Source organism: Talpa occidentalis, unplaced genomic scaffold (assembly GCF_014898055.3).
Source record: "Talpa occidentalis isolate TD23 unplaced genomic scaffold, MPIMG_talOcc4v2.1, whole genome shotgun sequence".
NCBI lineage: Eukaryota > Metazoa > Chordata > Mammalia > Eulipotyphla > Talpidae > Talpa > Talpa occidentalis.
This window is the reverse complement of record NW_026555331.1, coordinates 114,864,079-114,890,235: the sequence shown is the minus strand read 5'-3', so window position 1 is coordinate 114,890,235 and position 26,157 is coordinate 114,864,079. Positions and strand designations below refer to the sequence as shown.

Sequence of the window (26,157 nt, the reverse complement as noted above, 5' to 3'; positions counted from 1 at the left end):
CATGGGTCAGCAGCTGGGCCCCAAAGAACTTAGCTACCATCAAATCTCATTCTTTAAGTTCTATAAGACCTCGTCCTGGCCCTTTATACATCCTATAGCATAGCAAAAGGAACTATGATGACTTGGCCACCCAAATCATCAAAGTGGGAAGTAATGAAAGACAGATATCAGATCTACCTTGTCCTTACAAATTCCAGTTTTTATGTGGGTTTCACTTTACCCTTGTTGTTCCCACTTCATGTCCAGCTTCTCTTCCCTACTTCCAGTCTGATGACCAACAGTGATTTTAGGTCCAATAGCTATCTCAGAAGCAATACTCTTCCACAGATTTCCTCAGCATTTCCACAGCTGCATGAACTCTAGTACCTATAATCAAATCCCTTTCTCCTTAACACTCACACTGGTTCTGATCCTAGGCCAAACCATAACTAACAAAAAGGTACATTACAGTGCAATATGTAATGTACAAGGAACATAGATTTGACCTATTTAAAAGAAAAAAAAAAGAAAATTACAGGGTTGTAGTTGAGAATTTTATTATTTTCTAACTATGAATGGGTCCTCCATCTTAAATTAATATTAGACTTAAGAATCAATTTTAGATTTATATTTGTACTTATATTCATATTTATCACATATACATTTCTATTAATTCAGTTTCTTTCAAATATAATACTAAAAATCTATTTTTTTAGTTTACCCATACATGCACACTATTTAATATGCACACTATTTCATATCCTGCAGCATATACATAGTTAGCACCTAAATTGAATGCAATTATGAGAAACTTTAAGAATATGTTCTGCTCTGAACTAAAGACATCATTAAGATTTTCCTAAAATAGTGTCAAATGTTTACAGATACCATAATTTTGCATTCTCTTTTCTTACCATCCAAAACAACCCAGTAAATAGAAATATGTAAAAATTAAATGACTTAAATAGAACTTTAGGGGAATTTTGTGATGTACTGTGAACATAATGGTGATTTTGTTTATTGTCACATATTTTAAGTAAATTAAAAAAATTAAAAGTTGAAAGTTAACCACATCATTTTCCCCGTGGGCATATAATAAGAAAAATATTCCCAAATCTATGATAAGTCAGAAATGAGTACAAATCATGAAATTATCAAGAAATTATTTAATATTCGGTTTAGTTTATTTAGTTAACCCCAAGTATAAATGCCCATACAACCATTTTAAATGTTGCAGATATTCTGTGACATTTAATAAGAAAAGGTTTACTAAGACAACCTCAACAAAAATCAGTTGTCCATATAAATGAAATGCTATCAAGTTCATCATAGGAGCCATATTTAAAACAGAATAAATTAATGATAGTCTTTATTTGTTAGGTAATCTAAAGTACCAACAAAAATTTATAATAAATATTGTCAAAATATATAAAGGGTCTGTGATTTTTCCTACTTTTGTGCATGCGTGTGTGTGTGTATGTGTGTATATAGAAGAACTGGGGTGTAGGCCAGAGGTATGGGGTGGGTTCACAAGAGACAGAGTGGGAAGCAGAATAGGCAGATCTACTGAAATATACTGCTAAGGGGAGCAGCAGAAAGCCAGGCAGGATAGGTCTGCTGTACCATATGTGGGTTAGCTCCCTGGCTAGGGATCAAACTCAGGTCGTGGTGGTGACAGCCCTGAAACGTATCCCATAGGCCATTAGGAAGGCCAGCTTTTTCCTATTTATAAGGTAGCATCCCAATTCTCCAACTTCAAGTTCCAATATTCCCATTGGGCACTGAAAAGAGTGCCAGATGATATCTGCAGATATAGTGAGTTGCAACATAAGTGAGGAACCCTGGGTTGAGGGACCCTGAATATTTTATAATAGTCATAAATATACTGGCCATTACACATTGAGCAAGCTATTATATTCATTGTTCTGGGCAGTAATCATACATGTTTTTTTGCATGTTTTTTTTTTTTTCCAGAAGGAGACACAAGCTCTAATTAACATTGATGTTTGCAAACCAGCCTTTCATTCAGCAGAGACACAACCTTCAAGTATCTTCATTGTATAAATATCCTAAAAATAGTCCACAAAATAGGCAGGCAGTGCCTCTGTTCATTAGTTGTGCAGAAGTATAAGAGACCCATGAAAGATTATCTGTCAAAAATACATATCAGGGTTTTGATAGTGAATGTAGACATCATTTTGATAGAATCAGGAGACAATTCTAAGCATTTATATGGTAATTTTTTTTTTTTTTTACCTGTGAATAACTATTTTTTTTTTTTATCTTAAATTTTATTTTTATATTCCCCCATACAATTGCAAACGCCCCATTCTGACCCCAATCCTCCCCTCCCCCCCCCCCCCCACCCCCAAAAAGTGTCTCTGGTTCATAGTTTTTTGTTGATTTTGATTTTCACTTTCTTATATTCATTTTCCTGGTCCCTTATTTAAGTTTTCTAGATTCCTGCTATGAGTGAGACCATCCGGTATTTTTCTTTTTCTTTTTGGCTTATTTCGCTGAGCATGATCCCTTCCAGCGCCATCCATGTTGCTGCAAATTGCATGTGTTTATCTTTTTTGAATGCTGAGTAATATTCCATGGTATATATGTACCACATCTTCTTGATCCAGTCATCTACTTTTGGGCATTTGGGTTGTTTCCAAAGCTTAGCTATTGTAAACAGTGCTGCTATAAACATAGGGGTGCAGGTGCTCTTTGGAATTGATGTTTCTGTGTCCTTTGGGTAAATACCTAGGAGTGGAATTGCTGGATCATATGGAAGCTCTATGTTTAGTAGGTCCAGAAATCTCCACACAGCTCTCCATAGTGGTTGGACCAGTTTGCACTCCCACCAACAGTGCAGAAGAGTTCCTTTTTCTCCACATCCTCGCCAACATTTGTTGTTGCTAGTTTTTTTAATATGTGCCATTCTCACTGGTGTGAGATGGTATCTCATGGTAGTTTTGATTTGCATTTCCCTGATTGCAAGTGATGTTGAACATTTTTTCATATGTCTGTTGGCCATTTGCATTTCCTCTTCAGAGAAGTTTCTTTTTAGCTCTTCTGCCCATTTTTTGACTGGATTATTTTCTTTGTTGTTGCTGAGCCTCATCAGCTCTTTGCAGATTTTTGTGATCAGTCCTTTATCATTAGTGTTGGGTGCAAAAATGTTCTCCCAGTTGGTGGGGTTTCTCTTTGTTTTTGTTATTGTCTCTTTTGCTGTGCAGAAGCTCTTTAATTTGATGTAGTCCCAGCTGTTTATCTTTGCCTTCACTATCACTGCTTTGGGTGATGTGTCTGTAAAGATGTCTTTGATATGCAAATCCCGTAGTGTTTCGCCTATATTTCCTTCTATGTATTTTATGGTTTCAGGTCTTATGTCTAGTTCTTTAATCCATTTTGAGTTGATTTTTGTGTATGGTGTGAGGTAGTGGTCAAGCTTCATTCTTTTGCATGTAGCGACCCAGTTTTCCCAGCACCATTTATTGAACAAACTTTCTTTGCTCCAATGCATAGTCTTTGCTCCTTTGTCAAAGATTAGTTGACCATTATATGGTAATTTTTAATCAGGCCTTGAAGTTCTTAAAATAAAGTGAAAAATTAAAGTTTGTGTCAACTTTGACCTTTGAGAAAGTAAACAGAATTCAAGGTCTAATGTATATTACAGGTTGTGCTTCTTCTTAGATGCATTAGCAGTTTCAATTTCTCAATTTCATTCATTTGGCAAAAATAGTGTTGAATTTCTGCAATTTGAACCATGATATTTTTGACAGACATGTTATATATAATAGACCATAGCATAAGAAACAGATAACCACTAAAGACAAAACAAACCCCTCAAGAATTTCAGTATGTCCCAAATTTCAGGTGCATGTATTACACTTTGAAACATATCCAAGGGAGATATGAGAATCTGCCTTTTTTTGTTCATCTCAGATGGTTGAAATTTTGATTTCCAATGATGTTCAAAATATTTCTAACAGTCATACGGTTGCCATTTGGTTTTACTGAAACTTAGTGCAAAGAGAGATGCTTTAGTAGGATAAACAAAGAAGATTCAGAGAGCTTTTGATTTGAAACAGATTCTTTTTACCAGCTTACCATGTATTCCATTCTCATTTGCAAAACAGGGTCAAGGAAGTTAATCCCTGAACAGAAATGTTATTGTTATTCACAACAGAAAAATATCAAAAATGAAAGTAAAATTCAGTAATAGCTTCAGAATGGATAGATATGAATTGCATTTATTTAAAGAGACTCTGCCTAATAATGTTAAAGAGCACATAAATTTTTTTTCAAACTACAACTCTCAAGTAACAACAACTGAAAAATTTATGAGTTTTCCATTCCATATGAAATTCTATAACAATGAAAGGTTTGGAACCTACAACATAAAGAAAAGAAGGCATATCAGTAAATATCCTGTATATTCACTTCTACAAGAGAAAAATAAATGAATGGGAGAAGGGTGGTGGTTAGGTTGTAGATTCTGTGTTTACCACAAAATCCAACTTTGTGGAATAGCTGCTTGAATTCCAGCTACTAAATTAGCATATGTATTTGTATAAAACTGAGCTGTAAGAAAGGATCACTTGCACCATCCCTGCACAGGAAAATGTGGAAAGGGCTAAATGTTCTGTTTGATGCTACATTTAGGGACACAAGAACTGCATAGGTCAGCCAGTGGCATGTTCTGATTTCCTCGATGGCTGTGCCTTCTTAGTCTCTTAGTTAGATCTAAGAATGACCCACTCTCAAATATATAAAATCAGCCAAAGTTTTTTGCCTTGCTTTTCCTTGTCTGTATTTTCCTATTAAATCTTTGCAACTGAATCTATTAAGATTTTTTTACAGGACAGTATGCTTAAATAAAATTTGCATTCAGAGAACTTTTTTGAGAACACACTAAAACTAGTGGGAAAGAGTAAACCCAGGTTATAGAAACCATGCAAAGCACTCATGGAGGTTGTTAGTTTACTTTTCTATAAATTTTAAGGTCAGTTCCTATGTTGGCTACAATTCTGTTTTGAAGTCCTGATGGTGGCAAAAAATACTCAAGCCTCATTCTTGTGGTTTTCAGCCCACAAGAACTCTTAGAAAAGGATTATTGTTCATAAGTCACAACTGATTATCATTTATCTGAATACAGTATAGAATTTCCATCAAACTGTTCATGAGTTCTTTTGCAAATCATGTGGTATATGGAAAAAAAATATCTTATTTAGATGCACCAACTTGGCTCTTCCTGGTGGCACAAGGGGTTAAGTCTCAGCATTATGAAACTATCTGCAGCCAGTGCAGTGATAGTTTGATCAAAAGCTATGTGCAGGCACTGCAGCAAGAGTTCAATCACGGCCAGGGAGCTGACCCACATGGTGCAGCAAACCTCTGCTGTCTTCTCCGTTGCTCCTCTCAACAGTGTATTTCAATTTGCCTGTTTGGTCCCTACTCTGTCTCTGATGAATTCTCTTACCCCTCCACTCCCACATACACCTCTGGCCTATACCCCAGCTCTTGCATGCACAAATAAATAAGAAATAAATCTTAAAAAAATAAATGCACCAAATAAATATAGAAGTGGAGGTATGTACATAGAATTACCTGCAAAGTTCAAACTTTAATAAAATGCATTATAAATGGATAAAATATATTTTGTATACTAGATTAAGGAAAAAACAATGTTAAAGGAACAGTGGATTGTAAAAAATAATATTAAATACAATTTAGTACTTAGATGTTAAAATGATTTAGTGTTTGGTGTTTAATGTTTACAGACAGAGAAAAAAACATTTTTTCTTGAACTACAATATATGAAATTATTGTATTTTTCCTTTATGCATTTGAAGGGAAATCAAAACTCACAACAAATAAATTGACTTGACACAGAATGTAAAGGAATACCCAAAGCACTAGCATTTAATCATGTTACATAATTAGTTGACTTTTGAAAAGATTAGCATGGCCAATGCTGTGTTACATTAAATTTTCAAAACTTTATGTATCTCAATACACACGTTTCCCTACTCTACCATAATATATGGGATATGATTTATAAATTTTCAGAATCTTTTTTACAAGGTGCTATGAAATGGTTAGTTGACATCAGTACCCTATATCAGATAAAGCAAATGTCACTATATGTCTTAGTTCCATAAAACCTCTAAGTATTTTTCAGTGAGACTGGAAAATACAACAAAGTTGTCCTTCCTCTTAGAGAGGAAGTCTATGTGGTCATGACTAGGGTTACCCATAGGGCACTGTGGGGATCATGACTTTATTGCATCTGCTGGACTATCTATATCTGGGCTAACACCAACATCTCTCAGTGCCCATTATTGACGACCAATAGGGGAAGGGAAAGGAAGGCAGTCATGTAAGATAGGCAAAGCTCTGAGGTGAATTTTGGAAACTACAAAGATAAGAATATTGGCTTTTTTAGCAACTGAGTGAGCTGATTCAGTCATTAAATCTAACAAGGTCAGCACTTGGCTTCGGTGCTTATTATGAAATTCAGGTAATTTGTCAGATGAGCATGCTTATTATTCTCAATTTTCAAATCAAATTGAATTCAGAGCAGTGTAACACTGCAGTGGTTATGATTATTAAAAGACGAAAGTGATTTCATTAACATTTTTACTTAGAAATCACCTAAACAACTCTATTATATAGCCAACAATAATATTAATAATATATAATTGTGTCTGTAGTATGGATAACTAAATATTAATATTTACTAGCAATTAAATATTAACATTTAACCATTAATGTAATTTTGAGCTTAAGTCTTACAGTAGTGTTGTGAGCTGGTTATTATATTATCTATAACTGTGATGATCTCAGAATAGATATTTATTCCAATCTCCATTACTTCTTATCTGTGTGTTAATAGGCAAGTTCAAATTCCTAAATATTGCATGACACCAAAAATCTTATCATATCTACAGCCATTTCTCAATACAAATTTATTCAAGAAATGAGTACATGGAAGGAAAGAAAAGAAGGCGGAAGAGAAAGGGAGAAAGGATAGAGAAAGAAAAAGATTGGGATGATGGGATAGAAAGAATTGGTAACTTAATCATGATAATTCAAATAGAAAAAAATTGATATCTCTTCAAAAGAAATTCAAGAGGAATTAACATATAAAACTCAGTATATGCAAAGAAGTTGAGTTATTGAATATAAATATCTGTATGCTGCAAATTTGTCTTTGTTAATTATCTTTTACACATAAAAATCATCAAAGGGATATATTTTTCTTTCTTTATGTCTATTACTGTTTTACTCTCTTTACATAAACCTCTCAATGCTTCATGTAAAAATGACAATGTGAAAAATTAAATATTATTGTTTTGTTCCTAAGTTCACAAGAAAAACAAGGTGTTTAATATAATACTGAACAAAAGTGTTGACAGCACAATAATAAACTGCTTGCACAATTACTAAAATAATTTGCATTGATACTTACCAGGATATCTTTGCCTGCCCATTTGCATTCGTCTCTTCTGGTATATGATACTGGCCACACAATCTAAGTGCAGAAAAGAAACATTATTTTATGCCAAATAATTTCTCTAAGAGATCCAACATTAAAGTCTTTTATTTATTTATTTACTTATTTATTTACTTATTTATTTATTTATTTATACGAGCACTGGGTACAGTCAGAAGTGCGGGAGGATGAGAGAATTCACCAGGGCCAGAGTGGGGAACAGAACAGGCAGACTGATGAAATACACTGCTGAGGGGAACAGCAGGCATGGCAGGAGAGGTCTGTGCCATGTGGGACCCTCGCCTAGGGACAGGGATCAAACCAGCGCTGCAGAGGCTGTGGGCAGCTTCGCAGCCCAGCGCTCAACCACTGAGCCACCTGGGGAGGCCCCAACATTAAAGTCTTGTAGATCAAATTGGGGCCACTGATATTAAGAAAGTACCATAAAATACTATGTTGTGGCACCAATGGGCTTAGAGGGGCATCAGTTAACTGGTCTGACCTTAAATTATTCATTATCTACCTATACAGCTGCTGTGTAGAAGAGTTGAGCAATCAAAAATCAATGCTGCCAAAAAACTAAACAGTGTGGGATGGAAAGAAGTGTAATACAGATTGAAAAAGGGATATCAGATTGACAGGATATGAAAATCTAGTGAAGAAATGGAGATTTAGGTGTAGAATATGGATATTTTCCTAAATTAGCTGGTTGTTACATGAAATAGTAACACTGAAATTTTAACATGGGGTACTCTGGATCCATTTCCATAATCCAAATCTTAGCAGAACATGCTAGAAAGAGTAACTAATATGATTTAAAAAAATCTTAGAAAGGGTTTTTTTTTTAGGGGGGGAAGAATGGAAAATAGATTGTGTGGCATTGTATACTTTGGGGAGCTAGACAAAAAAATAAAGAAGCGAACAACTAACCTGAAACATATTACCTTCCTCATTGCAGGTAAAACTACGTGAGATTATGTGAAACTAATTGCTTATGTGTTGTCTCTACTATTTGGTCTTCATTTTTTGAGAGGTTTTTGTCTTGTATGAATATAGTGACACTGGTAGATGAGCCAGAGCATGAGTGGTGGTGCAGAGAACTGTAGATGCATGTCCCTCAACAACGGGAATGCAAATGTCCTCATATACATTTTAATATAAAATTTCCCAGTTCCCTTAAGCGATTTCAATGACTCATCTCTGTTGTGAAGCAGAACAATTTGATGTTTTTTTATTCATCTTTCTCCACTGTAACAGTTAATTTTAGGGAAAAAATCAAATTTAAAAGAAAATCCAGAGATGGTGGCAGTTAATCATTCATGTCTGCTAGAAAGCTTTTAACCTCAAAATGACTGATTATCATTCATTTGGAAACCACTAGATAATTCAAAACTTGGGCAAAGGCTGTGATATTCAATCTAGGGAATTAAAAATCAACATACAACACATTTAAAAGAAAGTATTTAGGACATATTGAAATGACCTATAATGACATGACAAATGCATTACAAGTTCATGCACAAGCAAAAAAGCCCTAAAAATCCTTTCCTTGGATGTGCATTCATTTTTACCATTTTAAGCTCTAAATTTATATATTCTTTCCTTTTTTTTTTCACACACTTTTATTTTTCTGTATATGTCTGTAGGTGTAAATTAAAGTTATCATTTAACTTGTTCCACAAGTTATTTAAAAATGTAGTCATATAATAAAAAAAATAGCACATGTTTATCGTTAAAGTTAATATTACCCTGATTCTTGAATTATAAGGAGATTGCTGGGCAGATTCATACTACAGGTTCCATAGTCCTATATTCATATTGGCTGTGGAAAGGGTAAATAAGTGTTCTATTCTTATTGAAAGTTTGTAGTGGAAGAGAATCAAATATAAATTTTCTCTGGGACACAATAATAATAATATATAGCAGAGCTAAGATTTACTGAACTCTATATTCAGTTTTCCAACTAGCTTATGTAACAATCCTGGATTCAAGCCTGATTTTTAATTCAAAAAGGCACATTGTATTCTCATCATTACCTAGCTTTTGATTGTTGGCATTGAGATAACATGGGCGTCCTTTTGTGATTTCTCTTTTATATCAAATATTAATAAAAAATACTCTTGATAAAATTCATGTTAAATTCCCTAACATTTAGAGTGGTATGTGCTCTCAACTTTCAAGAGTTCCAGAGTTGGAAGATTTTTCTTAAAACTGAAAGATCTGGCATGAGTAAAATAAGTTAAATAAATAAATAAAATTAATTAGAAACTGCTCTTTGAAAGCAATTTAATAAGAGTAACAATTAGCCAGTGGAACACACATATATATATAGTCTATTTTCAACAGTATCCATTTCCATGAAGGATAATTCTTAACTTTATGGTTAGATTTATTAATACATTGCTCTCTTTCTTTTATTTGCTCAGACATTTATCAGTAAACTCACAAAGCCTAAATTTCTTATCTTCATATTCAAAGAGTCAAGAGTTTCTAAGAGCAGTTATGTTTCGACTCATGGCAGCAGACCTTACTTATGTTATTTAATATGTGTCTATGCCTTAAAGAGATTACACCCTTTTATCAAGGTCAAGCATCTTTGCATGATTCTTCCAGACCCAAAAATATATTTTTGTATCTAGTAAGAATTGACTTAGAATTGATCTTTATCTTCATGCATCTTATCTTTACCATTATATTGGAAGATACTCAATTTTATTTTATGACATACTAGAGTTTATAACAATGTAGATGCTTAGGAAGAAGCTTGTAACATTTTATATAGGTTAAAAAGAGCAATAATAGAAAAATACAGACAGATGTAAGTTCTTAAGTGAAGGGCATTTGTTCATAATAAAGAGTATGACAGAATTAAAATATAATAATAAGTTTGGAATGGTATGTTTTAAAACTAGAAATATGTCTTCTATTACTAGAATGATGATTTGATACTTAAGGGCAAGAGCTATAGAAGTAATACTGTAATATTGGGCAAATCAATTAACAATTAATTTAGTATATATTTATTTGAATCTAGTTGGTAGAAGACACTGTTATGCTTCCTAGCCACACAAATGACTCTAGGATTTTTCTCACTATAAACGTTAAATTGTCATATGCTGATTTGTGTCCTTTCAAATTTAGAGCCAATTGCGTATCTCAACCAAATTCAGAAAAAATGTTAAATACATATTCCTAGGTGATATGTTCTTGCACATTATAATTTTATAGTTATATATATTTCCATTAATATATATTAATTTACAGTGACAAAAATGTCATAAACACTAGAAATTTGAATTGATAAATCTATTGTAAACTATCACATTTTTCTTAATCATCTTAAATTTTCCATTCATTTTATAAAGAACAGTTTCCTTTCACGAAAGAACAAAATAAATCTACCTATTTTGTGATCTTTACAAAAGATCCTAAAATATTTTTAATTTTAGAAAAACAAATAGTTTTCTTAAATAACAGATACCTTTAGGAAGACTGATACCATCTGAAGAGGTTAGAAAATAAATTGATTGAAAATATCAGAAAATTATCAAGGTAATTTCTAAGTGCCATGTCTAATTATAAAATATACCACTAAGGGCATTCCATTTTCTATAACTATATGTAATTAATCAAATCTCTTTACACAGTCGGAATTTTAGTGTTTGGCTAATAAGGGAGGCTAAAGGGGTGTACTCTATGAGATATAAATCAGTTTAAAATTTAAATTTTATTTTATCCCAAAAGCATCCTCCTCCAATCAGAAGATAATATTTTTACAATTCTGTTACTTTTAAAATTATTTTCCAATCTCTTACAACTTATAAGAAATTGAGGCCTGCTACTCTATAGCCTCTTAATACTCTACTACGTTATTAAGAAAAAGGAAAACTAGTATACATTATTACACAAGTATGTGTACTCTAAAAAGCACATAATACCAGCACTCTTGTGAAAGCTGTTACATAAAGATCTTTGTTCTTCAGAGAATCAAGACTAGAAATATTCACTGTGAAAAACTGGTTGACATAGAGTATATACAGATTCAGTAACATAATTTCTATTGGCAATTCATTTTTATTTTCCAAACTGTATAACTTATTAAATAAACCAGAAACACTATAAAGAATAGGATAAAATTTACAGACTGCTAGTGTCTAAATGACCACATCTGCAAAAATCTGACACTGAAAACTGATCTTCCAGGTCAATTTGGTAAACATTTTGTTTAAAAGACCAGATAGGAAATATTTCAGTATTTGTGGCTCAGATAGATGATCTCCATCATAACTAGTTAACTCTGCCATTGTAGAAAGAAAATAAAGATAATGTGTAAATGAATTAAAGTGTCAGTTCTAATAAATGTCATTTACAAACACAGGTGACATTCCAGACTAGGCAGTATATAGAGATGGATGAACTCTACATTTGCTGTAACAGGGAGATGTATATTACATTAATTCAATACAATATATTTCTGTAATAGTTCAGGTATTCACTTTCATGTAGAAAAATAATATAACTTTGGAAGGATAAGATGCAATTAGTATTTTCTGTAATGATCATTGAAAAAAACATGGCTATTGGCTTCATTTTTAGGCTTTACTGCATTCATTGATTGTGATAGTCAAATGAATGCATTATCTTTATTTGCATCTTGAAACATTAAAAGAATTAACTGAATTTTTTCAGCTCTCACATGGTGCTAGAATTCTGTATAACATAAATTGTTTCAAAAGAACTACAATGCATATATTAGAATGAAGATACCTTTTGAAAATCTTTGATATTAACCAGGTTGAATGAAAATATGTGATCCTTTGCTCCAACATACAGCCTACTCCGTTCCTCATCCAAAAGGAAGGTATGATAACTGGAGCTGTTGGCCAAGCCATTGAAAGTGATCACATTGTTGGATTCCAACATTTCTGTAAGATAACAAAGCAACACATTGGGTGTTAATGTTAGGTCCTACATGAGCATAAGCCATAGGCACACAGTATTCTGACTACTTCCTGCTTTAGTTACTGATCAGGGACTGTTCATGGCACTAGAGACCCATAGTAATCAATTCTTTTACTCAATAAAATACATGCTATATTCATAAGTCTGATGATTTCTTACTCAAAACCAAACACTTCTACAAAGAGAAATAGCTTGTCTATACAACTGGTTTGGTGGAATATCGTTGCACGCCAAGAATAGTCAGTGTTGTTTAAAAACTGTCTTTAATTTTACACAGAATTGTTTAGGTAGTTTCATTTCCTCCAAGTCATTAGCTAGAAAGATAAGCAGGGGCCAACAGAGCAGAAGTATTGTGGGGGAAACATTGTTTAATCCCCCAGGTTGCTTGAGTCTTTTTCATTTGAGGATTTTTGATATTTTGGGGGACCATGAAATTATTAAATTCACTATCTAAATCCTTTGTAGTATTTTGAAACTGATAAATATTGAGAAGCTGACTAGGCTTTTAGGAAAACATAAGTGAATTTTGCTATCTGAAACCAATGTATAATATTGCTATCATTTTCCAATTTATTTCTGCTGTAAATGGGCAAATACTGAACATTTAGACCTACATCTTAAGTAAGAAAATTATTTCAAATTAAAAAAAACATTAAATATAAATTCTAACATTTACATGAGAAAGGTAATTTTTGATAATGGTCAAAGAAGTTTTCTTTCTTTACTTGCTTTAACATTTTCTTAATCAAATTTTATAGATTTTCCATTCCTTTGCAAATCCTTATAATTTTGGTTGTCTGATTTCATACCTCACCATTCTTTTTAATAATCTGCTTTATTACAAAAAAATTAGATAGAGATATGTCAATAGATATCTATATCCCTCTCTCTCTCTTTCTCTCTTTCCACAACTACCATTTCACAGGATAGACAAAGATTCTCCAAATTCTGTGTCCTGAATCAATGATCTAAGTTTTTGGGTACACACTCCATGGTACCATTTCATCAGCATCCAAAAATGTAGGTGTGCTATCCAAAGAAAGGAAGCAGCAATGTATCTCCTTCCTCTGTCCTGCCCTGACACCAGACCATTAGATATTTGATTAATTTCTTTGTTTTATCTATTTATGCTACTTTGTTCTCCATCATATCACAGAAAGTATTATTCCAATAAAGGATTAAGTTCAAGCCCTTACTTAGCATTAAGGTCATATTGCCACCATTTGCGTTTCACCTCATTCCAGTTCTCACCATCCTGCCAGTAAACACATTGTGCACTCCTCCAACTTTGCAGCTATTGTTCCCAGTACCTACAACTATATGTTACCTGACAAAATAGCATCCACTACTATTTTTAAGTTAGCTTAAATACAACGTCCAAGAAATTATTATAGAATTAATTTCTTTGCAACATTTAAATTACTCTGTATAGCTTACATCACCATTTCTATTATAATAATTTACATAAATGACTTATCTACCAGAATTAACATTCCCTCTTGCTAGGAAATGTACACTTTAAATCATATCTAGATAACATTTTTAAAGATTTATTTATTTATATAAGAACCGGGGTACAGGCCAGATGCACAAAATTAACATTCCCTCTTGCTAGGAAATGTACACTTTAAATCATATCTAGATAACTTTTTTTAAAAGATTTATTTATTTACATAAGAACCGGGGTACAGGCCAGATGCGCGGGAGGGTGAGAGGATTCACCAGAGACAGAGCAGGGAACAGAACAGGCAGACTGATGAAATACACTGCTGAGGGGAGCAGCGGGCGAGACAGGAGAGGTCTGCTGTGCCGTGAGGGATTGTTGCTGGCCAGCTGGGATGGACCCTGCACTGCAGAGGCTGCGGACAGCTTCTCATTGCTGCTCTCCACCGCCTGTGCCACCAGGGAGGCCCATATGTAGATAACTTTTAATACCAAAAAATAAATATTTTAGAAATGTTATTATACCATATTGTGTAGGGCCTAACGACATGAAAAGCAAAAACTGGGGGCCTCCCTAGTGGTGCAAGGGGTTAAGCACTGCACTATGAGGCAATCTGCGGCCACTGCAGCACAAGTTCTATCCCCTGTCAGCCAGGTAGCAACCCACATGGCACAGCAGACCTCTCCTGTCTTGCCTGCTGCTCCCCTCAACAGTGTATTTCAGTCAGACTGCCTGTTCTCTTCCCACTCTGTCTCTGGTGAATCCTCTAAACCCCTGTACTTCTGGCCTATACCCCAGCTCTTGTATGCATAAATAAATAAATTTTGAAAAAATAATAAACTGTTTTCCTTCTCAAACCGTTTCCTTTAAAATAAAAAAAAAAGAAAAGCAACGACTGTATGTGTTCAGTACATATGTACCATCAGAAGCCTAATAACACAGTATATATTATGGATTAGTAGTATGTTAGAGTTTGAATTTAATTAGCATAATAGTAGAGATACCAACTAGGCATACTAAATAAGTGAAAATAAACAGCTGAAGGTAACCAAAGGCAGAATCATTTAAGAAATACAGGGTGGATTTTAATTGGAAATGTATACAAGCTACATAGGGGAGCACTAAGCATCAAGAACAAAAAGTTATAGAAAAACAAATTGAAGATGGAGTCATCCAGTTATAAATAAAAATACAAGTATGACAGTAGTACTTATCTACTAGGTATGAACAGTAGGATTAATTCCTTATGCTACCTGGACCTGTGTGTTTGGAAGATGGGGTTAATATTGTATCTTCAAGGAGCTATTGTGCAGTGAAATTAGATAATTTATATAAAGAACCTAGAATAATAGTTGGTATAGTAAGTACCTCAAAGGTCTCCTGTGGTATAGGTAAAGGTTAAACATTAGTATGTTCTATTTTCTTGACCAACAGTAGCCAATTAAGGTATAGATGGAACATACTGAAAATATAAAAACAAACATCTATTTTACCAAATGTATTGATATGTTAACATTAGCAATCTTATATGGTAAAGGGAATCAATAAGACAAGTGATATGCTTCTTTATTTACATTACTATTAAAGGTAATGGTTATTTTCAGAACAGTGAAGTGTTCTATCTTTTTGTCAATTTCTATATCCTGAATTTTATTTATTTATTTATTTATTTTTTAAAAAATATTTATTTATTTATACAAGCACTGGGTACAGTCAGAAGCACGGGAGGGTGAGAGAATTCACCAGAGCCAGAGCTGGGAGCAGAGCAGGCAGAAGGACCGAAGTACACTGCTGAGGGGAGCAGCGGGTGGCAGGAGAGGACTGCACACCATGTGGGACCCTCCTCCGGTGGCCGGGGAGCAGTAGGGGATCGAACCAGCGCTGCAGAGGCTGCGGGCAGCTTTGCCACCCAGCGCTCAACCGCTGCTGCGCCACCGGGGAGGCCCTATATCCTGAATTTTAAATAAAAATGACTTTCTACATCACAACTATAAACAAAGAAAATATTCGTCCAGTTGAAATATGTTATAGATTAAGTTATGTAAATTAATTAGTTCAGGAAGAATTATTGGTTCCTAGTTACTGAAATATTAGAGACAAGCCCTCAGAGGCTTATGCATGAAATCAGTTTGGATACAAACCGCAGTTTAAAAAATGTTACTGCTGGATCATTTCATTAAACAAAAAAACAATATTTTCCTGGATTATGAGTTACCAGCTGTTTTCCATTGTTTTCAAATGTTCTTAATTTTGCCTCATTATTCATTTGATCCAATTTCTTTAGATGTTTCTTTCTATCAGAACTTTTACAAAGCTTTGTAATTGAGAGAGGAGTCTTTTGGAAGACTACCATGTTAGTAAGCAACATAAATTCTTGGTTGCCAAGGTTATCTCACCACTTTACAGGGCAAAACTAAGTGAAAATTAGATGTATTTTCTCTAAATCTACATATCACAATCTTTAATATTCCAGTTCCCTTATTTGATCTTTGATCTTGTTTCTCCTAGATGTAGACTTATGCAGCTCCAATTCATAGTAAATAACTTCAACTTTGACTCTACTACTTCAACATTTCAAGTGCTTCTTCTCAGTTTCTGTTATTTAAATCACAGCATTACATAAACTGGAATTGGAATTAAAATAAACATTCAGTAATGTGAGACACTTAGTATTCTCTACCTTCTCACACCTTGCCTACATTCATATTCAGTCAAACAACATCAAATGTTATTTTAAAGAACAACCTAGATCTCTATAGATCAATTTGACTAGGTGAATCTGAATAGAATAAAGGACATAAAGGCACTAAACCATCTTGGGTGTAATTTTGCATTTTTCTGATTGATACATTACTTCATATTCATAAACACAGCATTCTATTATAATCAAAAGTGCAACGTTAGAATAAGCATTCTTTAATGAATGATGTATTCTTAAATTGGAAAGGTGATTAAACAACCATTCTGTGTATTCCAGATTCACCAAAAGATTTCATTTTTCCAAGATTTATTTAATGACAGAATGGAAGATATAGTGTTCATAAAGCCAAGCAAATAGTATATGCTTAAAAGTGCTGCCTATTTTTACCATTATAATTATGAGTTTATAATGACAGTATGGACAATAAGTATATATAGACAATCTGGGAGAGATATAAATTCAAGCATCTATATCATCAAAACAGAGTTTTATAAATTCAATATTTTTATATACAATGTCCATTTGATAAAGATTCATTTAATGTTATTCATCACAATAAGATACTGATCTTTACTTCAATGAGAACATGCTATCAAATAATCTTGGAAGAAGAATGTTGAGTTTTTTCTAATCAGTAATTTCTAATTTAATTATTTATAAATTTTCAGTTGAGTTTTGCCTTCTTCCCTGAATTTATCATGATCTCCAATATAGTGGTATTTGAATAGAAAAAAGAAAAAATACACACTAGTAGCAATTACTTTCAATATAATATATATAATATTAAAAAACTATTATATAATTTATTGATTTTAATATATTAAAAGAAAATGGTGGGAAATTTACATCACAATTATACATGGCTCTTAATCTTTACATAATAAAGTTGTACAGTTACTGTGGTCTTCTGATTATCTTTAAGCTAAACACAGATTTATAGAGATGATTACATTAAATGACCGGGTCAGAGTCTCAAAAAGGCAGTGAAATGAATACTGATTTCTAGAATGCAAGACCTCCCAGAAGTAGATTTTTTATAGTAGGATGCAGAACTTCTGTGTATTTGACTTTCAAATCCAAACAATAGCCACCCTATTCTTTTTATTTCTGTTTTGGTAACATTCATCAATCCTCTCTGCTCCCTTTTCCTCTCATCCTGTATCCCTCTGTCCTTCCTTTCCCTCTATCTCCTTTACATGTCATATCATGAAAGGTAAGAAGACCTCAAAGTGTCTGTACTCAAATTAATTTGCCTATATTCACTGATGGCTTTAGGTTTATGTCTTTTTCCTATGATGTATTTTTTATAAAACAGTTAAATATGCCATTTCAAGTACTCAAAGTCTAGATCTATATGATACCAAAATATCTTGACTAAATGATGACCATATTAAGATATTTGTAAATACTCTAAAGTCCATTAAGGTCCATAGTTTTAGGGCATGCTCTTCAGTGTTTCCTAGATTTAAAAAAAAAAAAACAACAAAACTTGAGGTATAAGTGGCATCCAACACCATATTAGTTTCAAATATACATCATAATGATTAGATATTTACATATGTTGTGAAACAATCACTACATTAAGTCTACTTAACATTCATCACTACACATAGTAACAATTTTTTTCTTGTGATACACATTACGATTGCTTTTTTTCAACTTTCAAATGCGCAATGTGCTACTATAAATTATTGTCTACAAACTGTACATTAAATCTCCATGACTTACTTACAGCTGCAAATTTGCATATTTTGACCCCATTTACCCATTTGGGCAACCCCCAAATCTCCTCTTCTGACAACCACCAATCTGTTCTCTATGAACTAGGTTTATCTTTTGCTGTTGTTTTAGATTTCACATATAAGTAAGGTCATACCAATTTGTCTTTATCAGTCTGACATATTTCACATAGCATAATGTCCTGAAAGTCAAACTATGTTGCCTCAAATGTCAACATTTAATTCCTTTTTATAGATGAATAATATTCCATATATACATATATATCTCATATACTAATTTCCTTTATTCATTCATCCATGGATGAATGGTTATTTCATATCTTGGCTACTGTAATTAATGCTTCAATGAACATGGAGGTGCTCATATTACTCTGAGCAATGTTTTCATTTTGTAGAAATGCTTCAGAAGAATTGCTGTGCTGTGTGATAATTCTATTTTTAAGTTTTGAAGAATATCCATACTGTTTTCATAATGGCCGTGCCCCTTTCATTCCCACCAACAGTATGTGAGTGTTTCATTTTCTCCACATCCTTGCACTACTTATTTCTTATCTTTCTGATAATAACATCAGTAGCCATTTTAATGGGTATGCAGTGATACTTCATTGAAGTTTTCATTTTCATTTCTCTGATGATTACTGATGTTATTTTTCATGTACTTGTGGTCATCTGTATGTCTTGTTTGAAGAAATGTCTAGTGTCTCTACCTTTTTTATACTGAAGTACAACTGTGTTATAACATTATATAAATTTCAGATATTCTCTGCCCAATTTTAACCTATTTTTTTCTGAATTGTATGAGTTCTTTGCATATTTTAGATATTAATTCCTTACCAGATATATGATTTGGATATATTTTCTCCCACTGAGTAGATTGTTTCTTCATTTTATTGGTCATTTCCCTTGCTATGCAAAGCTTTATGTTTGATTCATGTATATCTATTTTTTTGTTTTTGCTTTTGTTACCTTTGCTTTTGTAGTCAGATTGAAAAAAGTAATTACCAGGTCTCTGTTAAAATGCTTCCCATCTGTTTCCTTCTGGGAGTTACAGAGTAACTTGTATTCCATTCATGTCTTTAATCCATTTTGATTTAATTTTAGTGTACTGTGTAAAACAGTGGTGCCGTTTCACTGTTCTATATATCTCTGTCCAGTGTTCTCAACATCTTTTATTTAATAGACTGAATTTTTCCCATCATATACTCTTTGCCCCTTTATCATAAATTGACCATATATGAATGGGCTTATTTCTGGATTCTATTCTGCTCCTTTAATTGATGGGCCTGTTATTATGCCTATAACATGCTACTTTGATTACTATAGCTGTGCAAAATAGTTTGAAATCATAGAAGATGTCTTATTTCCAAGTTTTTTTTTCCTTCATTCTGAAGATTTCTTTGGCTATCTGGGGTCAATTGTGGTTCCACAGAAATATTATGAATAATTCTTCTATTTCTGTGAACAATGCCACTGAAATTTCGATAGCAGATACATTGAATCTGTAGATTGCTTTGGATAATATGAACATTTTGATACTATTTATTCTTTTAATTCATGGGCATGGAACCATTTTCCATTTATCTGTGTCTTCTTCAATTTATTTCATTAATCTCCTCAGTTTTCAGTGCAGTATATGTCTTTCACCTTCTTGGTTAAATTTATTCCTAGGTATTTTATTATTTTTGAGGTAGTAGTAAATGAAATAGTTTTCTTAATTTTCTTTCTGATAGATCATTATTAGTATATAGAAATGCAACAGATTTTTGTATTTTTGATCATATATTCTGCAGCTTTACTGAATTCATTTATTAGTTTCATCAATTTTGGGGGAAGTCTCTAGGTTTTCTATATATATCATATCATATGCAAACAGAAACATTTCTACTTCTTCCATTCAAATTTTAATATGTTTTATTTATTTTTCTTACTTAATTGCTGTGGCTAGGACTTCCAATGCTATGCTGAATAAAAGTGGTGAGAGTAGACATCCTTGTTCTATATCTTAAGGAAAATTTAGCATTTCACTAATTAGTACAATGTTAGCTATGATCTTGCCATTTTGTGGCTTTTATTATGTTAAGTCATGTTCCTACTATTCCTACTTTGTCCTGAGTTCTTATCAGAAATGTTGAATTTGGCCAAATGTTTTTTCTGTATTTATTGAGATGATCATATATTTTCTTTTTTTTTTTGATGTGGTAGATAATAGAAAAATCAATGTCCTAATGATATGTTGGGTCATACCAATTCATTGGCATTTTATGATTTTTCTGAATACACAAATAAAAGGAGGAAAGTGGGATTATCCTATAAGTAATCTGATTAAAATTAAGTTGCCCTATATACAGCTCTATCCAAATAATAATTTTGCACCAATTATCTGATGGTTCCAAAATATTTCTAAGATTTATTTTATACAGGAAAAAGTATTTTGTATAGAAAAATGTGACAAGATATTTTGTCATATATATATATATATATTTTTTTTTTTGCCAAATATACTATTTTAAGACTTTTTAAACATACTATATCTAAGATTGGGTACTTTTTAGAAAAGTTATGGGATTGAAGTTAAACCTAATGTGTTCTAAGTTTGTTTTATAAGCCCAAAGAACAACTCAGTGATTCCCTAGAATTACAATAAAAATCTAGTTTGTTAAACATCTTTGCTCTCTTAGGCCCATTAAATAAAGTGCACCTCTGGGGTGCACAAGACAGCAGACACTTGATTCTCCAGACCAATGCAGGGCCCAGAGAATTTATCTCAGATGGACAATGACATCTACTTCAGAACCATCTACTTCTTGCTTCTTCAAGAGCGGCCAACAAAGTAACATAACCCGATTTTAATTGATTTTAATTAAACTTTCCTTTGTAACTCCTCAAAAATGTAATGTGTTTGTTTTCCCCTTTACAAAGCAACAAAACAAAACAAAATACAGATATTAGAATGACAAGTAATAAACATGTAGAGTGAAATAGGATCTCCTTTTAATCCCTCTTACCACAACAAATATTCAAAATGAGACTCTCTCATTTTAGCCTAAATGCAAACAATAACGGGTGAAACTTGTCTCTACCTAAGAAGAAAAAGTAAGAGTGCTAATGTTAAGTTTTAACTTAGTTTTTAGTTCAGTGTGAGCAACCAAGAATCTTGTATCTTTATCTATGGTTTTATCTGATTTCTTAATTCTTTCATTTCTTTGGGATACTTGTTTATTTTGCATGTAAATAGTTACAAGACCATGATCTCTGCCAATTACAGTTTTATGAAAATATTGTTATTACTAAATGTTAAATTAAATAATTGAAAATAAATACAATTTATATCTTTAAAATTGGAACCAGTTTATTTCTTTGAAGGCACATGATAACCATTATTTTTTAACTTTCTTTTCAAATTAACCAATTTTTATGAAAATATAACCTATGTACTCCTATCTTTTCAAAATTACTTTAAATGCTCAGATTATGTATTTTTCCATGTCCCTAAGTAGTAATGTATTTTATATAATATTTCTGAGATTTATTTTTTTTATTTTATATCTTTTATTAGGGAATTATTTTTTTAATTAGTTGGCTAGATATCACTATTGATATAACTAGAAAGTGGCAGAAACTGTTAGGATTAGAAAATCTAGAAACAATTTTTGCTTTTATCAACTATAACCACTGTTTTATCATCTCCATTCAAAGGAAAGAAATTACTTCAATTTTTAAGAATCTAGGAATTAGTTGAAAAGTTCATTGCTGAGTCTGTTTGATGAATTTAATGACTTCCACCTCATTTAGTAAATCAGAATCTAAAATATGTTACACTCAACCCTCTTGATAGGCTCTGGAGTTTATCAGCCCTGCTTTGCCACTTCATTAGCTGTCAAGAACGAGTAAGTGATATTGCTATGTAAGTCTTGATTCAGGTAGTTGAAAATGCTCTTGTTGCAAAAGTGCCAATTATCAACAGACTTCAAGTCAAAAGAGGGTCTATCAGGAAAGGCACATCATCCGCATCCACACAGTTGGTTATCATCTTCATAGACATCAAAGAAAAAGAGTGCGTTTGAACTATCAGTGGTTGACTTGTAACATTCAAAGAAAGTACACACATTGATTTAATACACACTGTGGAGTTACCATTGACCTTAGAACTCTTACCTTATAATCATGTGAGGGCAACAAAATGGGAATAAAACATGCATATTTTCTTCTTAAAGGAAGAACCATAAAATATAAAAAGAAACAGGTTTTAATCTCCATGGCTAAATGGATTCTTATACTTGGTCTTATGTTTATGGCCAATATTTTATTAATTTTTTTATTAATTAAACAATGCTATCATGAGCTTTCTCTTTAATGTAGATGAACTCTAGGAGGTTCAAAATATTACTATAGTGAAAATTAATCTTAATTACATAGCCTTTAATTTATCTATTTTCTACCTTTTTTCTACAGGTGGTAAACAGAATACCCAATAGGAAAAATATGTTGGTATAAAATCTTAAATATTCCAAACAATAACTTGAAAATATTTTTTGTGACATTTCTGTACATTATATATTAAGAACTGTTGATCCTGCCACTTTGTATAATGAACACAAATGTTAATGACTGAAGGATCCTATGGTAGTGTTTGTTAAACCCTGGTTACCTTTATTGCTCCATGGAATAAATATAATAAAAAATAAAAATAAATAAAAATAAAGGATTCTGTGTGAAAATAAATTTGGAGGAATGCTACATATACTATTTTATAGTGGAAATTCAGACATCAGAGACTTTTCAAGTATAGACTATAAAGATATTTGCTGTTGGAAACTATTAAACTCAGTGTTTTCCAACCTGATTTGACATAGTCTATTTTAAATATAGATACTCTAATTTTCACAGAATATTTAGGGAGATACTGTCACATTAATGTTAAAAATATGACACATAACCTCTGTAACCTACTAGTTTTATAACTATGCATAGCCCTTAACTTCTCTTAACCTCCTGCCCGTCTTTGCAATTTGAGAATAGAAATCCTACATCAGGAAAAAAAAAATATGGTGCAACTCATGAATGATTACCTAGTTATTATAATATAAAATAAAGTAGTAGATGTAATTTAAAATTAATAGATATTATATACATTGATTATTCTGAAAATGAATGTAGACCTATTCATCTCTTCATGCACTAGTGTTGTCAGCATTTCTTTAAATTTTGGTGAGTGACAATGGTGCAATATCAATGTCCCTTGTGTCAACAGACTACTGAGGATATTTTCAACTTACCTTTAAAAATATAATTTTGCAAATTAAAGAAAAATTATATACTTAATATAAATAATACACTGAGAAATATTATAAAATTAGTGCCATAAATATTTTACATATAATTCATATGAAACTGATTAATAGGCATGTCTGAATAAAAAAACTGGACAGTTTCCTAGATTTTCTAGCATTTCCAGAACTGAAAAGTAGAACATAAGTCATTTTATGTTTTCTGCAGTTTTTTTTTTTTAAAGATTTATTTATTTATTTATACAAGCACTGGGTACAGTCAGAAGCGCGGGAGGCTGAGAGAATTCACCAGAGCCAGAGCAGGGAGCAGAACAGGCAGAGTGACAAAGTACACTGCTGAGGGGAGCAGCGGGCAGCAGGAGAGGTCTGTGTGCCATGTGGGACCCTCGCCCTGTGGCCGGGGATCGAACTGGCGCTGCAGAGGCTGTGGGCAGCTGTGCAGCTCAGGACTCAACTGCTGTGCCACCAGGGAGGCCCCCGTTTTCTGCAGTTTTTAAAAAAAACATTTTTTAATATTGTTTTTAAAATATATCTCTTTTCTGTACATTTTTAGCCAAATCTTCCCTGTAAAATGATACATATTGTATACCAACTGTCTCTCTCCATATATATGTAATATATACATATAATATATATTATAAAATGGGTTTTCCCATCTTCCCTGGCAGGGGTGGGGAGTCTTCCCAGAGGTGACCTAGTAGATGAGGCTGACAGGGTCATCTTGGCAGTCCCACAACTGTGGGGACAGACACACATGTGACCATCAGCAGAGACATGTGCATGTCTTCTGATGCTTTGTTGAGCAAGTAGAATGTCCTTCTTGGATAGTCATGGAAGGACCTTGAGCAGACATTTAAAGGGGTGATGGCAAATTTTTCCCTATCCGTAGCCACTCTACCCTCTCCCACCCACTGTAGAATGGGCTAATTGCTCACTGTACTGAGAACACCCAGGCAATGCAGGCAAACCTGCTCAGGTCTCAAAGTCAGGCAGTTCCCCAATCAACACTAGGACGCCTGTCTAGGTCACTACTTAACTGCCCTGTTCCTTCTGGACCCTAATAAACCTGGATCAAATTTTGGGTCCCCACACATGAACGCGTGGGTGCTGCTGGCATCCTAGAAATGGAGAGACCTGCACGCAGGGAGGGGCTACCAAATTCATAGCCACTCTGAATCAGTTGGGTCTCTGGGCTATCTGTCTGTTTCCCTTCAACTCCCTGAAGGGGCTTTGTTGCTCCAGAGACATTAGGATCTCCATCCACCATGTCAGTTCCCAGAGGCCTGGGTGAAAGGGGAAGGTGCACAGAGCCTAGGGTGGAGGTGGGCAGCTGAAGAGGGTGAATTATTCTCTACCAGAAAATTGCCTTGGGCTTTCTGGGTCATCTATCCTAAAAAAAAAAAAAAAAAAAAAAAGTAAACACTTGTCAGAAATTTGGAAATTCATGTGGATTTAAAGGGAGCTAGGCAGATGGCATATTATTTTATTTCTCTTTTTAATGATTATTGTTTTTGTTATTATTGTAGTAACATTTATATGACTGTATATGACTTAGAAGAATAGGTTCACACCTCTTCAGATGTATGTCACCACATCACACCTACCACCAAGCATCCAAAGTCCTTACTACTAATAATAAACTTTGATACAAAATAAAAAAAAAAAAAAAAAAAAAAAAGGATCTGAAATAGGTGTGGGTAAAGGTGGTGCTTTTAAAGAAATTATTACTTTCTGTTAAAATAATATATTCTTATAAAGATATTCAAACAGTAAAAAAGATCAGTAGTTTTTGAAAAGGGGGGTTGCAGGCGGGGAAAGCACTGAGCATCAGAGGAAGCTGAATCCAGCCCAGTGCTGCTGTGGTTTGGATAACACTGTCCTATGGAAGCCAGATCTTACAAGTTATACAGAGTCCTACAGCAAAACTCCACAGAGAAACAGGCAAATCTATTTTTATATTTAGAGATATCAACAATCCTCTTCAAATAATTGCATCAGAATGTGTATATATCAGTAAAGAAAACTTAAACCATCTTGACCTAACTGACAATTGTAGAAGCCTTGCACCAAACAAAAACACAATACACAGTCATTTCAAGTAAACCTACCTCACATTTTGGACCATAAAGCAAGTCTCCATAAATGTAAATAATTCAGCTCATAAAGTATGTACTGTGACTGTGATGGAACTTTTTTCTGTTCTTGATTTATTTCAAGGAAAATTATATTTTCATGCTGAAGCAGCATGTCTGAAATGCTTGCATCCAAATGTCCACCTCTCTTTGAGAGTTGTGGAATCCTTAAAATGACAGTAGCTAGTTTAGTTCCATTTGTGTGCAAGACATTACATTTTACAAAAGCAGCTGTTTTTCATGGAATATGTCCAGGTTTCCTCCTCAGGATATAAACCAGTGACCTCATACTTCCAACTCAGGACCTATCTATCAACACTCTTTCCCATGCAGGATTTTCATCATGCAGAGCTCTTCCTATGGTCGATCAGCATTTCCAGGACTACATAAAATAGTGTCTCTTTTAATTAGACTCAAATGTGT

The 26,157-nt window shown here is 33.2% G+C and overlaps 1 protein-coding gene across 6 annotated transcripts in view; it reads right to left on the bottom strand.

Annotated features, from left to right (window-relative positions):
• Positions 1 to 26,157, bottom strand: part of SEMA3A (semaphorin 3A) — a 691,723-nt gene that overhangs the window by 128,418 nt on the left and 537,148 nt on the right. For all 6 annotated transcript variants that reach the window (XM_054692483.1, XM_054692485.1, XM_054692484.1 and 3 more), the window contains 2 exons: positions 12,236 to 12,393; positions 7,445 to 7,507 (listed from right to left, as the gene is read on the bottom strand). In XM_054692483.1, the coding sequence (XP_054548458.1) occupies positions 7,445 to 7,507; positions 12,236 to 12,393 (221 nt within the window). The remainder of the gene's footprint in view (positions 1 to 7,444; positions 7,508 to 12,235; positions 12,394 to 26,157) is intronic.